The sequence below is a fragment of the Ovis aries genome, chromosome 3 (genome assembly GCF_016772045.2).
Source record: "Ovis aries strain OAR_USU_Benz2616 breed Rambouillet chromosome 3, ARS-UI_Ramb_v3.0, whole genome shotgun sequence".
In the NCBI taxonomy this organism is placed as follows: Eukaryota; Metazoa; Chordata; class Mammalia; order Artiodactyla; family Bovidae; genus Ovis; species Ovis aries.
In genome coordinates, this window is record NC_056056.1 from 76,920,440 (window position 1) to 76,937,194 (window position 16,755).

At 37.1% G+C, this 16,755-nt stretch overlaps 1 protein-coding gene across 1 annotated transcript in view; it reads right to left on the reverse strand.

Moving 5' to 3' along the window:
- Nucleotides 1-319: 319 nt before the first annotated feature.
- Nucleotides 320-16,755, reverse strand: part of MSH2 (mutS homolog 2) — an 85,823-nt gene continuing 69,387 nt past the window's right edge. The window contains exons 11-16 of the mRNA XM_015094394.4: nt 14,422-14,519; nt 10,852-11,097; nt 9,396-9,600; nt 6,328-6,575; nt 4,531-4,706; nt 320-2,759 (exon numbers count right to left, since the gene is read on the reverse strand). Of these exons, the coding sequence (XP_014949880.3) occupies nt 2,589-2,759; nt 4,531-4,706; nt 6,328-6,575; nt 9,396-9,600; nt 10,852-11,097; nt 14,422-14,519 (1,144 nt within the window). The 3' untranslated portion in view covers nt 320-2,588. The remainder of the gene's footprint in view (nt 2,760-4,530; nt 4,707-6,327; nt 6,576-9,395; nt 9,601-10,851; nt 11,098-14,421; nt 14,520-16,755) is intronic.

The following is a 16,755-nucleotide window of genomic DNA, read 5'->3' on the forward strand; positions in this document are numbered from 1 at the left end:
ACCATGATATCATTTACATGTAAAATCTAAAATATAATACAAATAAACCTATTTATAAAACAGAAACAGACTCACAGACAGAAAACAAACATGGTTATCAAAGGAGAAAGGGACGAGGGAGTGAAAATTACAAGCTACTATATGTAAAATTGACAAATAAGATCCTACTGTATGTAACAGGGAAGTAAATTAAATACCCTGTAATAAGCCATAATGGAAAAGAATATGAAACAGAACCCATATATATGTATAATGAATCACTACGCTGTACACTAGGAACAAACACAACACTGTAAATCAACTATACTTCAATACAAAATTTTAAACTTAAAAAAGGTTTTATTGAGATATAATTGACGTCATACAATGCACACATTTAAGGTATATGATTCAATGGTTTTTAGACATATTTACAGATATATGCAACCATCACCATTTAGAACATTTTCATCTCAAAAAGAAACCCCATATCTTTAAGCTGTCACCTCCCTAGCCATCCATTCCCAGCCCCAGTTCTATGCTGCTGCTGCCGCTAAGTCGCATCAGTTGTGTCTGACTCTGTGCAACCCTGTAGACGGAAGCCCGCCCGGACCCTCTGTCCCTGGGATTCTCCAGGCAATACTGGAGTGGGTTGCCATTGCCTTCTCCACCAGTTCTATACTAATCTATATTAATACTTGTTTCTATAGCTTTCCCTATTCCAGACTTTCACATGGACTGAATCACTTATTATGTAGGCTCTTGAGACTGGCTTCTTCACTACTGTTTCCAAGGCGCATCCTAGCTTTAGCATGTTATCAGTCCTTCACTCCTTTTATTGTCAATTAATAGTCTATTGTATGGATACCCTATATTTTGTAATATCCATCCATTAATCCATTGATGGACACTTGCGTACTTTCTACTTTTTAGCTATTATAAATAATAAATAACTCTGCTATAAGCATTTGTGTACAAGTTTTTGTGCAGACATGTTTTTCTTAGATATATACCTAGAAATGGAAATCCTGGATCATCTGGTAACGCTTGTTTAACTGTTAGAGGAAAAATTGTTTTCCCAAAGTGACTACACCATTTTACCCCTTCACAGCAGTGCAAGAGAGTCCCAATCTCCCCACATCCTCAACACTGTTTACCTGGCTTGATTTTAGCTATCCTAGTGGTAGCTCACTGTGGTTTTAGTGTGTACTTCCCTGATAACATTTTGCATCTTTCCATGTGCTTATTGGCTATTTGCATATCTTCCTTGGAAAATTATCTATTCAGACCTTTGCCTTTTAACTAGGCTGTCTTTTTGTTAATGGGCGGTACTGAGTTGTGTCTGTTTAGTGATTTTTATAGTTCTTTATATATTCTGGATACATATTCTTTGATATTTTATGTGGTACCAATATGTTCTCCATTATGGATCTACAGCTGACCCTTGAACAACACTGATTTGAACTGTGTGGGTCTGTTTATACTTGGGTTTTTTTCAATACATACTGCAATACCATATGAGACACAGTTGGCTGAACCTATGGAGGGACTGTAAAGTCTTATGTGGATTTTTAACTGCACGGGAGGTGGGGAGAGGCAATCACTGTCCCTAACCCCCGTGTTGTTCAATAGTCACCGGTAGTCTTTTCACTTTGTGATCTCTTTTAATGAAAATAATTTCCCAATTTCAATATAGCTAAGTGTGTCAAACTTAAGATGGTATTTGACTTAAGAAATCCTTTCCAAAGCCATTTTCATATTTCCCGAATAGTCATAAAAATATTTCCCTATATCATTTTCAACAGAACTACAACATAAAAAACTTGGTAGTGTTGCTATATACATTTAGGTAGAAAATTCACTGGAGTTGATTTTTATATATGATATGGAATACAGATCCAATTTCATTTTGTCCCTATATGAATACCCTATCATCTTATCACCTTTTTTTAAAAAGGCTCTGTCCTTCCTGCACTCAGCAGGACCAGCCATTAGACTCTTATTAACCTCTCCATTAAATCAGGGTTCAATCTGAAAGATTTTTTAAATCCAGGTTTCTAAGTCTCATCACAGACCGGGGGTGGGAGAATGCCAGATGGGATGGAGGATCACACCAGGACCTGGATTTCTAAGTTTCTCAGCTAATGTGCAAGCAGCTAACCTGGCTCCTACCAACAGATGGACACTGCAGAACCACTGGAAATGAGTTCCTTCCAGCTTTAAGATCCCTCACTTTCTTACAAGTCTCCAGGCTACTTGTTTCTTACCATTCAGGAATATGGAAAAATGTGTAAAAGTCTTATTACAAAGAAATACAACACATATCAAATTCTAAAAACTAACACATGATTTTATTTATGATATTCAACATATTGCCTACTATTGCCCATGTCTATTTACGTATTCCTCAGTTACAACTTTCATTTTTCAAAATAAAGATTTCTGAAAATATACTCGGGGAGCACAAAGTATACTAAATATTTCACTAATTTGATACCCCACGGGCCTCAATTGCCAACAGTATGGAAAAGGGGTTAATACAAAACAATACAAAAGCGTTACAAACAATAGCTTATCAGTATTATCTTCATTCCATTAGCGGAATTTACTCACGCAGTTACCTTTATTCGGGAAATGATTTCATTTACAAAGCTATTATTCTTTGAGATCACCTCAGCTTTTAGCTGTTTTAACTTTCTTGTGATGCTTTCTTCTGACATTTCAGTAAAGGGCACTTGCTTTACCTTGGACAGAAATTCTTGAATAATTTTTTCACCTTGCTGAAAAATACATGTGAACATTTCATTAGTCTTTTAAAAATGACTTTTCTAAAAGTCACATTAAATAGTAATGACTTGTTTCATTACAATTTCAATCTAAACATACCACCCAATATATAAACATTCTCTAAAGTGCACACCATTTAGAATTTATAGCAAAGCCCTCAGTTGACTGTATTTCTTCATAGCAAGTCATTAAAAGGATATTTATAACTATATTTTCAGCTGCTAATGACAAAGGGACTGAATATTTTAGTAGTTTCCAAATCCCTCAGGTTTTGTAATTGATACATAACTTAGCCTTCTGGGGAAAAAAGAACTCAAGGTTTGCAAATACTATGAGGCATAAACAGTCACTGAAAATTTAGTAATCATATACATACACATGGGATGTTTCTTCTTTATTTTACTGCCTGCTCATTGCCATTCTAAAGAACATGGTTGTTACTTGCTGTGTGAACCATGGGCAAATTCCTTAACACATATTCCTTATCCATAAAATAGGGACAATAATATTATGAACAACACAGGGCTGCTGTGAGAATTAGAGTTAGTATGTGCACAGTGCTAAGAACAGTGTCTGGCAAAAGGTATAATGTTTATCACTACGTATGAAACGGAACTAAAGTCTGCTACCAGGGAGCCAGTTGGCCATATATACCTTATTAAAGGTTAAAGGTAGATAATCCAAATGAGAAAATAAAGATGAACTACATCTCTGTTAAATAACAAGTGCCTTTCCCCCCAATAAATCTAGACTGAGTAACATTGATAATTCTGTGTTATATGTCTCCCTTAAGAATTATTTAAAATTTCATTGTAAGTAACGTTATCAAAAGTATATGATTTCTGTTCTAATTGGAACCAATTACATAAAGGAGTCTACCTAATCCTGGATCATGGATAGCTGTGGTGCTGATACTAAGACCATTTCACATCTAGAATGGCAATCTTCCCTAGGTAAAACTATTAACAAGTTATAATACATTTCTCCTGCTTGTACAGACACAACAGATAACATCTTCAAAAACCATACACATCATCTATTATTGTAACACCTATCCAAATAAGAACAAAAATTTCACTGGGTAAAAGCTAACAATGTGCCGAGAAGTTGTCACAATGCATTATCACAGTAAATGCTGCCAGAAGTAAATTAAGATTCTTTTATTTTTGTTATTATGGAAAACTATTAATAATAATCCTTTAATTTTTAAAAAATACACCAGGCAAATAAATGCTTATACCTTTCTGTGTGAACACCTCAATTTCACCCACCACTCAGAAGGTCCAACTTAAGATCCACTTCTCCCACAAGAACTGAAAAGCCTGCCCACAGAGAGCTTTCCTACATAAACATCTGTCACATTCTCTATGACATGTTCACTATTACTACATCCCCAACTAAACAACTGGAGGGCAGGAACTGTGTTTATTTATCATCTTAACTAATAAGCATTTGAGTAAATATGTAATTTAACTGGACTTGATCTATTTGTTTATAGGTAATCAAAGATGTGTGTGGACTTTTATAACTCCTCTGAATTATATATTTTAAACCTACAGTAATATTCCTATCCTCCTACTTTTGAAATCTGGTACTTGAAATGATATCTTTTGATTGTGCAGATGTGTGTAGTGGTGAAACCAAAATGATACAGACGGATTCTTGGCCATGCAAATAAATGTTAGTAGAAACCAATAATGAATGATCAATAATTAAATAGAATCATACAGAGGAAAAAATAACTACAAGAACAATCAGACAAACCTCTCTTTCCAGATAGCACCTCTTTGCTGCTGGTTCCATTTCATCACATTCCTGTGGTTTCCCAATATTCTGAAACTCCTCCAGCTCCAGGGCTTTCTGTTTGGCACACTCTATTACATGCCTGGGGAAATTAGCAAGCTCAGCAACATGAATCCCAAAACTTTGATCACAGACACCTATAAGAAATTTGGGGAGTAGGAAGAGAGGGCAATGTATGTAAATAGAATTTATTTTTCTCACTCTGTCATCAGTAAACTTAATGTTGCATTTTTCAAATTTATTAGCCAAATGTTTCAGAGTAACTTAAAGGAATTTTAATTAAGCCGCCAATGAAAAGCGATTATGACTTGGCAATACAGCCCTATATTTTATCCTTGACAAATGTAGCAGGAAAAATTATAAAAACAGAGAAAAGGCTTGATAGATAATCCTCAAAGGTCTAGACAAATAACTGAATCTGAAGAAAGATTAATCAACATAATATCTCTGAAGTTTTCTTATTTTGAAAGGGAGGAACTAAAGTACTATGAAAAAAAAAGAGAGATAAATATAAAGTGTCTCTAATTAGGAGCAACATTAAATTCAAAATATACTTCATATGACAATGAAATTTTTGATCCAAATGTACACTAGTAAGTTTACTGACTAGGCATGTTATCTTCACCCCTGCGGGTAGAAAATAAACTGACTTAAGATATTCCTTCCAAACGTTTAGTATCAACAATGCTCACAGCGTTATCATAGAGCTCCCATTTTTGCCTCAACTAAATTTTCTTTTGGCCTAGTAGACATCCCAAGCATTCTGGAGCTGGATAGTTTATACAACTTAGAGAAACAAAAATAAAATAGAAGCAAGTGTTTGACAAACATCCACAGTGAAGGACAAACCTGTTCCTATCTTCACCTGACCTTTTTCAATATTTTGAACCCATTTCTTTATCACACAAAACACTTTTTAAAACCCAAACCTCAACTTCATGCTATATGCCAAGTCTAACCAAGAGTATCTATATTCTCTACCAACAATAATGATGCAAATAGTAACTCAAAAGGATATAAACATAAGCAAAAAAGAATTAAAAATAGTACCTCATTTATGTGCAACCAACAAATAACAGAAAAAACATGTTCATGGGAAATAAAAAAGCCATCTAAAAAAGCTATTCTGATGTCTAATGAAATGTTAAAGCAATAAAAACTTTACAGTATGTCAATCTCATCAATGTGGTCATCTGATTAGCTGCCAGACCCACTAACAACAAATTTTTCCGAAAGGTTGAAATACCAACAAATAAGTCTTAACTACCAACAATTTCAAGATCTCTGGAAACCCCAACTTTAAGCTGTTTATATAAAAAGGAGTAGGAAATGGCAACCCACTCCAGCATTCTTGCCTGGGAAATTCCATGGAGAGAGGAGCCTGTCGGGCTACAGGCCATGGGGTTGTAAAAGTTGGACACAGGACATGGGGTTGTAAAAGTTGGACACAGCTTAGTGATTAAGCCACCACCACAGCTAATTTGACAAGAAAACATGGTGACCTGAGAGGCAGTATAAAATCCGTGATGATGTTCAGAGTGTAGATCATGCTTTTGGTGACTGTTTTAAAATGAATGGTTCTATTATGAGACATAGAAATGTAAATAACGTACCCATGTCCCTGTCCCTACACTGTAAAGAGGTAAACATTTTACAGATAAAACATCAATAATTCATCCTACTGTAGAATAAGGCAATTACTAATGATTCCAAGGGTAGGAACACTGAACTTATAGCACACCAGTGGAATGTGCTCACCTTTCTTCACCTGATAAAGCATAGTTAAAGTCTCTTCAGTAGTTAGTGCTGTGACATGCAGATTATTAACAGTGGGTATTTGATTGGCCAAGGCTGTAAGTTCATGAAAATGGGTTGCAAACATGCAAAAAGCACCGATCTTCGTTGCAATGTACTCTGATATAGCCCACGCTAATCCAAATCCATCATAGGTAGAGGTTCCTCTTCCCAATTCATCTATGATTATTAAGGAATCTTTGGTTGCAGACCTGAAACACATAATTACATGAGAATTTCCCATGACGCAGCATGTGGTAATACAAGAAAAAAAATTAAGGCAATACATGAGACAGTGTGCCACAAACATTAACAGATTATAAAAGGAAACAAATGGTGAATAAGTATTTTTTAAATTACCAACCCCACTAGCTCATCTAAAAATTTCCAGATAAAGCATTTCTTGACAATCAAATCAGTCAAGATTAAAAAAAAAATAACCCTCAAAGAACATGGGACGAGGGTGTGGTGATACTCTCACATACACGGCTGATGGTCACATAAATAAAATCTATGTGCCTGCTACAGCCCTGCCAACACCACATATTAGCATTTTCTTTTCTCTTTAACCAAATGTAAGAAGGAGAACTCTACCAATTACTATACTGAACGTCTGTACTGCTTTTTATAATTTTACATATAATTATGTATTGAATAATCAATACATAATTTATTAAGGATCTACTATATGCAGAGTACTTCAGAAGACTCCAAGAAACAGAAGGCATAGCCTCCCTGTCTGCAAGGAAGCTCCTAAAAATAAAATTAAGACAAGAGATTTCATAACCTCTAAAATAAACAGCTAATAAATCACAGGCATGTCAAAGAGTCTGAAAAAACACTTGTGACCTTAGGCACATGAGACAAAGAAAGTCATCAAAGAAGTAGAATTTCTGTTAAGGGCATATAAAGATTAGAAAGCGAGTGAGTGAAGTGGCTCAGTCGTGTCCGACTCTTTGCAATCCCATGGACTGTAGCCTACCAGGCTCCTCTGTCCATGGGATTTTCCAGGCAATAGTCCTGGAGTGGATTGCCACTCCAGTGGATTCCTTCTCCAGGGGATCTTCCCAACCCAGGGATTGAACCCGGGTCCCCCGCATTGTAGACAGACGCTTTACCGTCTGAGCCACCAGGGAAGTCCTTAAAGATTAGAAAAGGACTTGGTAAACAGCACGGAAGGACCTGTTCAGGCAGTGTGACCAGTGTAAGCAAAAGCATGACAGTGGAGAGACTTGTAAGGTGAACAACTACTAGAAACCTTAAGACAACTTTAAAAATCAAAGATGGGCCTTCCAGGCGGTTCAGAGGTTAAGACTGTGCTTCTCCTGCAGGGGGCACGGGTTCAATCCTGGGCTGAGGAACAAAGATCCCGCATGCCACATGGTATAGCCAAAAAATAAAAAATAATAAAAGAAGCTTTCCACAACTAGCATGCCGGGAGCCAGCGTGGGGCATCCCGCCCATGGCAAGGTCATGAGGAAGAGGCCAGACGGGCAAAGGCGAGATCAGGCCTCGAGGGGGTCCCCCTTCTCGAGCATCTACCCCCAAACCAGAATCTGTCTGTTTTATTATTTCATGACTTTCACCAATTCCTCTGACATTAACAGGGGGCTATCCTCGACCACCTTTCTCTGGAGAAAATCAACTTAGGGCTCTAGCTAATAAGTCTCCTGGACATAAGAGGAATATTTCAATTCAAACCCCCTGTTAGCATTCTAGCTTGCTTGGCAGGTTTATCCAGACTCTTGCAGCTACGCATGTGATTGTTCACAGCCTCCCAAATGTGAGAGGCATGGGAAGCCTAAAACATAGAGCCTTTCAAAGAGCTAAAAGTTATTAGAGTAGCGCTGGTGTAGGATTTCATTATTGGGCCAATGCTTGTTGCTGAGTTCCCATATCTCTTATCCACTGTGCACCTGGGAGTGCATTAGTTAACATAGTTGGAATGTAAGAAAAACAAGTGTAGCCTTGAAATTAACCACATCAGACTTTTGAGCTAAGTGGTTCTTTCTTGTAACTCACTGCACCTTTGCTCCCCAAGAAATGTAACTTGTTTAATACTTTCTAAGGCTGACATAGATTAGAAATGAAAAGAAAAAACATTTCAAGGAAAAATAAGTTTTCTGGTTGAGCAGCCTTTATCAAAAGAGGGTCATAAAATGTCCACAGGCCTCCAAGGCCAGAAGATAATGTACATAACATTGTCTATGGGAAAGGTTTGCAGAAAAAATCCTGGTTTCAATAAAGACAAAACAGATGTAATGTTTGGGCTGACTCTGTATGACTTTGCATCTTTCATTTCCCTCTATGTACAAGTAAAGGTATAAAAGACCCTTTTGAAAATAAAAATAGGGGGCCTCGCTCAAAGAAGTTTGGTCACTCCGTGTCTCTCTTTTTTTTTCTTTTTCTTTCTTTCTTTTCTTTCTCTCTCTTACTCTCTTTTTCAGGCTGATCCCTTGGAGCATAGAGGCTCCCTGCATTCACTTATCTGCCCGGGTTTCTAAGACCTGAATGGGGAAGACGTTCTGCGTGTTCATTTCCTCGGGAGACCGGGAGGGCACCTGTGGCCTCCGTGAACAGGGCAAACTCCTTGTCTCAGGGTTTTATTGGCTTTCTATGTAAACCAAGGAATATCAGCCTCTTTCTTTCCTTTATTCCTGTCTCATTCATTCATTCATTCGTCCACCGACACCGTTTCTCCTTCAGGTTCCCTTGGATCCTGCGGGAGCTGTACCCCGGCACTAGCACCCTTTTATAATATAAAGTAGGACTTCCCTGGTTGCCCAGCAGTAAGGAATCCACCTTGCAACGCAGGGGACGCAGGTTTGATCCCTCATATAGGAAGATTCCTCATGCCTCAGGGCAACTGAGACCCAACATAGAAAAATAAATGAATAAAGAGTTAAAAAAAAAAGACAATATAAAGTACATAAAGCTCACAAGAAAACTATTACACTAAATAAAAGACTGCAAATGTTTCAAAGGACAGAGACATCCATTTCTACTTTCAGGAGACGGGGAACTGTACTCACCTGAGAATAGAAGCAGTTTCTAACATTTCAGCCATAAATGTGGAGACTCCTTTCAACTGACTGTCACCAGCCCCTACCCGGGCCAAGATGCAGTCCACAATGGACACTTCTGCCCACTCACATGGCACAAAACACCCAATCTGGGCCATGAGAACTACTACCCCAGTCTGGCGAATATATGTTGATTTCCCTCCCATGTTGGGACCTATAAAACAAATTATATCAACAAGCAAGATTATTAACTTATTTTTGCTAATAATAATTGACTATTAGTCCTAAGTTGCACATTGATGACTCTCTTGTGATATAACATACAAAAAGCAGACCACAGGCTGCCCAAAGGCATGAACAAAGTTCCTGCCTTACACTAGTCTCTGAAACAATGCCATTTTCTGTTCAGACAAATCTATGCTGTGCCCTTCTTCAAGAGAACCCATGAAAAACGTATCTTATCTATAATCTGACTATGATCTAGGAAGACCATATAGGTACTGCCCCACAGCTCACAAAGCTGCCTGCAGGATAACTTTATGACATTCAGGAAAGCAGTACTGGCCTAATTGATTAATTAACTCAACACTATCATGGATCTAGTAGAGAATGAATCAGCGATCAAATCCCTCAAATCACACAAACTCTACCCTAAAACCCAAGGACATGACCCACTTTTGGAAAATGTGAAATTTACCAATTAATGGGTTAGACCATGGGTCCCCAACCTCTGGAAACTAATGCCTAATGATCTGAGGTGGAGCTGATGTAACAACAGAAATAAAGTATAGCATAAATGTATTGGGCTTGAATCACCCCTAAACCATCCCTTCCCCCACCCTGGTCTGTGGAAAAACCATCTTCCATGAAACTGGTCCCTGGTGCCAAAAAGGCTAGAGATGATGGGTTAAGTTATATGAACAACTCAAAAATCCAATTAGGGGAATAAAATATAATCACTGACTGTTTCCCAAACACATTTATCCAAAGGTTCCTACCACCCATGCACTCTAACACTTTTGTTTTCTAGAATCTGATTAAGATCTCTCAAAATGCTTTAGTCTGAGACATGCTACACTGGTCTACACACAAGTCTACTTCTATTTAGTTTCACATGAATATAGTATTGTGTCTTTAAGAGAACTGCTATCCTAAGCTGAAGTCACTCCAGCAGCTAATTCTGCTTGACCTTCAATGACCTCACTACTGAAAAGGTCTGGCCCAAAGGTGCACTTTGAGGATGAAGAGATGTTTATTTTGAACCCCTGGAATAGCAGTTTCATTCTTGTTCATTCATATATTCATTCACGCACATGTTATTAATATATTACTAACTACTATGAAAAAACATTCTTTTTCTACCATCAAAGACTAGGATTTTCTACATCAACCTAAAATAACCATCTGCTCCAACATAAACAAGGGGAAACACTATTCCCCAAAAGCCCATAAACAAGGTTTCTACCAGTAATGATGTGGAACATTTGTTTATCTTTTTCAAAGTGAACATCATTAGGAATAAATGCGACTTCATCTTGAACTTCCACACAAGCATGTCTGGATGCTTTCAGTGTAATTCTCCCTCGTCCTTTTTCCAAAATGACTGGCCGTACATATGGAACAGGTGCTGCATTGGACACGTGAGCAAAGCTGACAACAGCATCCAGCTGAGCTAACACGTCGTTGAATGTCTGCATCGGTTCTACATAGCCTGTGTGAAAACAGAGAGTGCACAGGAGGATGGAATAAAAAACACAGATAAGCAGCTTTAAGAATAAATTCAACCTGATTCCATCTGTGAATTCAAAATCCATTTCCTAATTTATATGCTTAAAAAAAATTAACAGAGGTTTTTGCTATAACTAAATGTGAAAGGAACACCTAAAATTCAACAAAAGGTTAAAATGTCTTGTCACATTTTTCTCCTTACTATCAAGGGATTTCAAAACCCTCTTACCAAAATCCATTAAAATATAAAAGCACATGGCTGGTTATATAAAGAAATGAGGCAGAGGTTTAAAAAAAATTAAGAAAAAGTTTCATGGGAGCACTTTCATGATATATTGCAAGTAAGAAAAGCAGGGCAAGGCAGAGTTCTAAATTTTAAGAGTCTGAAACCAGGATGGCATTTCACAATTATCCTAAGAAACCTGCAAACACCAGGTAATAAGATATAATGTGACTGTCCAGATTGTTACTTGAGGTTGTTTCCTGCCTTGCAATTAAGTTTTAGCATAAATTCAGATCCATAATTGTCACTCAGAACACTTTCAACAAGATTCCACTCTGCTACAGCAGTAAAACTAAAAGTTATTGCATACATTAAACAGTCCCTCACACATGCTAGGCAAAGCATGAATAGCCAATAAAAATGGTCCAAATTTCTAGAACAGATTTCAAAATTTTAACAGGTTGGAGGGGTTGGTATAACAGGCACCTGGGTTATGTGGAACTATCACATGGATATCAATGTGACCAAAGCCTTAAGAGACATTCAAGAGAACACCATCTCATTTTAGAAAAATACAACATTACGAGCTTAATCAAATGGCAGGAAATCTGATTCAGCTTTGATTCCCTTAACCCCCATAAAAGTGAGAAAATAAAAATTCATGTATAAATGGCCAAATAGAAATAATTCTTAATGTTTCACTTTAAAATTTATTCCTGTTTTACCTAACATATAAAACAGGGGGGAAGGGGAGAGTTCTCATTACCCTACCATACAGCAACAGCGACATTTGAAAATTACTTAAGTATTAGTGGAGCACTTACGTAATTCTCACAAAACTTCTAACATACTAACATGAATAGATTTATAATAAAAGAAAACAAGCCTCTCAATCAAGAGCCTGTATTTGGTATCTCACATCAACTGGTTCTTAACAGCATCACCTTTTCTGGTTTAAGAGTAAGATAGAAAATTTAAAAAATGATCTATTATATTTTTAATAAAGATAGTTTACAATGTGCATATTAGACCAAGAAGAGATGTCATTTCAATTCAAGGTGACTCCAAGTACAAAACCTTCTTTTCAAATGTTAACATCTAACAGCTTTAACATACTAAGTGCTTAACGAATATTAGTTAATATTATTTTGGGGGAAGACTTCCAATTTGAATTTACATAGTGTATTTTTAGGGTCCTTGCAGTGCCATCTAGAAAGGAACATAATTCAACTAGAAGATCTCCATGCTACAGTGATCTGATTAACACCAAACAAAAATGTAATCTTTACAGATCTCATTCATCTCAACACAAATATAAGGTATAATAAAACCCTTTAAAAGTGTTATGCTTCTTTCTGATTTACTATAAAAATTCATAATAAAACAATTTACAAAATTATACATGCTTATACTTTTAAATGACTTATTACTCCTAAATAATTCAGTACCCATATCCTGAGAACAAGTAGGAGGACATCCTCCTACTTCATCACAATACACACCCAAGAAGTAGGACACCAATACCTTATTATCTTATATTAAACTTTGCCAACTTGTCCTAATGGTGTCCTTCATAGCTAGTCCCCAGGTCCAACCCCTAGTCCCAGATTCAATCAAGGATCATCTCCATGTCTTTGACTGTCCTGTCACTTCAAGTCTCCTTTAATCTCGAACACAATCTGCCAATTTCTTCTTTGCTTCCATGAAACTGACATGCTTTTTGTTTGTTATGTTTTGGCCAAGCTGCATGGCACATGAGATCTTGGTTCCCTGACCAGGGATAGAAACCTTGCCTCCTGCACTGGAAGCATGGAGCCTTAACCACCCGGGTGCTGACACTGACATTTTTAAAGAGTGCAGGCCTTAAAAAGTTTGTCCCTCTATTTAAATTTATCCAACATTTTCCTTCTTGTTACTATTCAGATTTTTTTGGGGGGGGAGGTCAGGAACACTACAGGCCTATCCTGGAGATATTGCAGGTTCAGTTCCAGACTACCCAAATAAAAGGAATATCACGATAAAGTGAGTCACACAAACGTTTTGGCTTCACAGTGCATATAGAAGTTATATTTACACTATACATTGCTAAAGAATGCTAACCATCATCTGACAAGGCAGAGTTGCCACAAACCTTCAATTTGTAAGACAAGACAAAATAAGACAATACCTGTGAATACAACGAGGTATGCCTGTACACAGGTGATGTATCTTTTCCTCGACATCACCTCAGGAAGCACACACATATAATGTCATTTGTCACTGGCAATGTCAACCTTGATCACCTGGCTAAGGTTATTCTTTGGTGATTTTTTTTTATGGCACAATAAAGGTTGTGCTCAATACACACACATGATGATAGGCAAAGACTTCCAGCTTAACACATCGCCACCTACCCTGTGCTATATACATTCATTCCATGCTAAGGGCGTCACAGAGCCAAGTCAGGCTGTCGTTTCAATTATACGACAATCATCCTGGGAGCTCCCTGGCAGTCCAGCGGATGGGATTCAGTACTTCTAACTGCTGTGGCCTTGGTTCAATCCCTGTTCAGGGAATTAAGATGCCGCAAGCCACACAACATGGCGGGGCGGGGGGTGGGGGGAAAGAATCATTTCTAACAGGTGTCCTCAAGAACAGACTCTGAAAATCTATGAAATGGCATGCAGAAATCAAAAAAGCTTGCTGCCTATATAATTTCTATTTGCTTTATTTATTTCCATAACCTAGAGCATGAGCTCCTAGATCTGAGGCATTAGTGCCTTATAGTCCCTAGTGTTTCTTTTCCTTGTTACAAGTTTTGTGCTTTTCTGTCTGTCTTTGTTTTACAGAATGTTACAGAATATTCCCATTCCTTAGCCTGCACTAGGTCATCTTTCTAGGTAGGAGAACAACCTCCAGTTAATTTTCCTAATGCAACACAGCATGCATTCCTTCAGAAGAAGCTTAACACAATAGTCACAGTGTGCAGCAGCTTTAAAAAAACAAAAACAAAAAACCCACTCTTCAAACAGTCCAATATTATTTCTGTTACCAAAATCCAGGTCATTTTCCGAACATCTAATGTATTGGTTCTGTTATATTTACCTGAAGAAATATTGACAATTTCTTTAACAATGGCATTCTGGGCTTCCTCATATTCAGTTTTATTTTTGGTATACTCTTCATTGAGAGAAGTCAGTTTACTGCAAATCAAGATAATGGTATTATTAGAAATATTAAAACATCCACTGGAGGTTATGTGCACTACCTCTGAAATACATCCGGAGTATTATCCTATAAAGCATCAAAACAATAATTAAAACGGAAACATCAGGAGAAAATGGGCAACTCATTAGGGATGGATGTGACTGGAATTCAGTGTATTAACATTAATGCTGTTTGGAATGGCCCACTGGCACAATTCTTGCTATAAAACTTATTCCCTTGTGTAAAATTCTGATCGCTAATCTTTTCTAAAATATTTAAATGGAGTAAGTCTCCATTCCAGGGACAGTGGAGCCTGGTGGGCTGCCGTCTATGGGTCACAGAGAGTCGGACACAACTGAAGTGACTTAGGAGCAGCAGCAGCAGTCTTCATCCCTATTAGGACAGAGGCCATCTTCTCTTTTAAAATACACACACAGCAGCACTATTTACAACACCCAAGATATGGAAGCAAATCAACCGCTCATCAACATATGAATGGATAAAGGTGTGGTGTGTGTGTATACTACTCAGCCATTAAAAATAATGAACCACTTGCAGAAATGTGAATGGATCTAAAGAATATCATGCTTAGAGAAATAAGTCAGAGAAAGACAAATAATCAACTATACCCCAATTAAAAAACAACACACACACACACACACTCCACACAGTTTTTCTCATTACCATAGGAAACTGTCTTTTCATACTAAAAGTTGTCAAAGTCAGGAAAATGTTTCAAAAACAATTCTACTGAGTGGTTTAAAGAGAAAATAAAAATTATACGTTAAAACAAAAAATGAAGACGAAAAATGAGAATAGAGAAAAAATATTCACTGATATCAAAGGAAGTTAAAAACAAAAAAACAAGGTAAGGGGCTCACAGTAGATTCAAGAAAGAGGTGAAGTACTTACAAGGAGGAGGAAATATCAGTCAACCAAGGCAGTAACTGTGAACATGATGCAATCAGCCAATGGCATAGCACACATATACAGCTCAAGAACAGCAGAGGGGCACTAACAGACTGCTGCGAAACAGGCAAGTGGGAAGGGTTAAGGGAAAAGAGAGAGACGCAAAGATACTATAAAAGTGAGACTTCTGTGTGAAGGGAAGACCTGCCAGAGAGAAAAGGTGTGGGCAGGGACCAGACTGTATAGATTATGGTACATATTTTAGATTTTTCCTGATGACAGGATTAGAGGTTCTTAAGAAGGACAATTACATGATCAGAAAGTCAGACCCATGGCAAGCATTCAATTTGCTGACACAAATCAATGAATGAATAAACAAATGAGCTTTTCACAACTGTTGGAACCACTGCTGCCATTCAGTTCAGCTTCTTATAGTTCTATTTTGGCTTAGGTAAGACAGAACTTTTGGGGTGTTATATCGTCTTCAAATCTCTTACTGGTCAGTTATAACGTATAAATTTCTTCAATCAGGGACGTTGTGTGATCAAGAAATAGCAACTAATAAATCTAGCAGCAGAAGATCTAGGTCTGAGTATCTACTGTTACTAGTCATCCAGTCCTGGGGAACTGGAGTTTCAGTTTCTCCATCTAAAGGTGAGAACTATAACCTGTCCTATTTATTTCAGAGGGTTGTTACGAGAAACAAACTAAACAGATACACTGTTTTTCATTACTAGGTTGTCTGAACACCTAGAATAATGTCTGCATATAACAGACACTCCAAAACACTAAATAAATGGATAAAAGAGGGGCATATATACAAAAGCTAACTGGAAATACTAAGAATACCCAAGAAGGGTGGGAGTAAGGCTGGCCATAAGTTCTAAAATAATATAGAAGAGAAAGGATAATGGCCTTACTCTCCCAGTTACTTTATTTTTAAATAATTCTTTTTCACTAGTAAGTAATTTGTCTTAGGGGCTTCCTATTCCTAACATAAGCAAGAGAAAATGCATAAAAAACTACTAAGATTTTTTCCAACATTAACATTATTTTTTTAAAAAAACTTATAGTCCAAATGAATGGCCTCATTAAAGTTGGTAGCATCTCCCTAAATGACACATCAATTGATATATCAGAAGAATAACAAAATTTCCTTAGAAAAAAATAAACGTGAAAGTAACTAATAGAGATACGAAGGGAACTAACTCTAACAGATATGTAAACACCAAAAAAATGTAATATAATCTATTTCACATTGATAAAAAGATAAGAGAGATATGTGAAAGAATAATCTTAAACTCAAAATGCCACTTCAGTGAA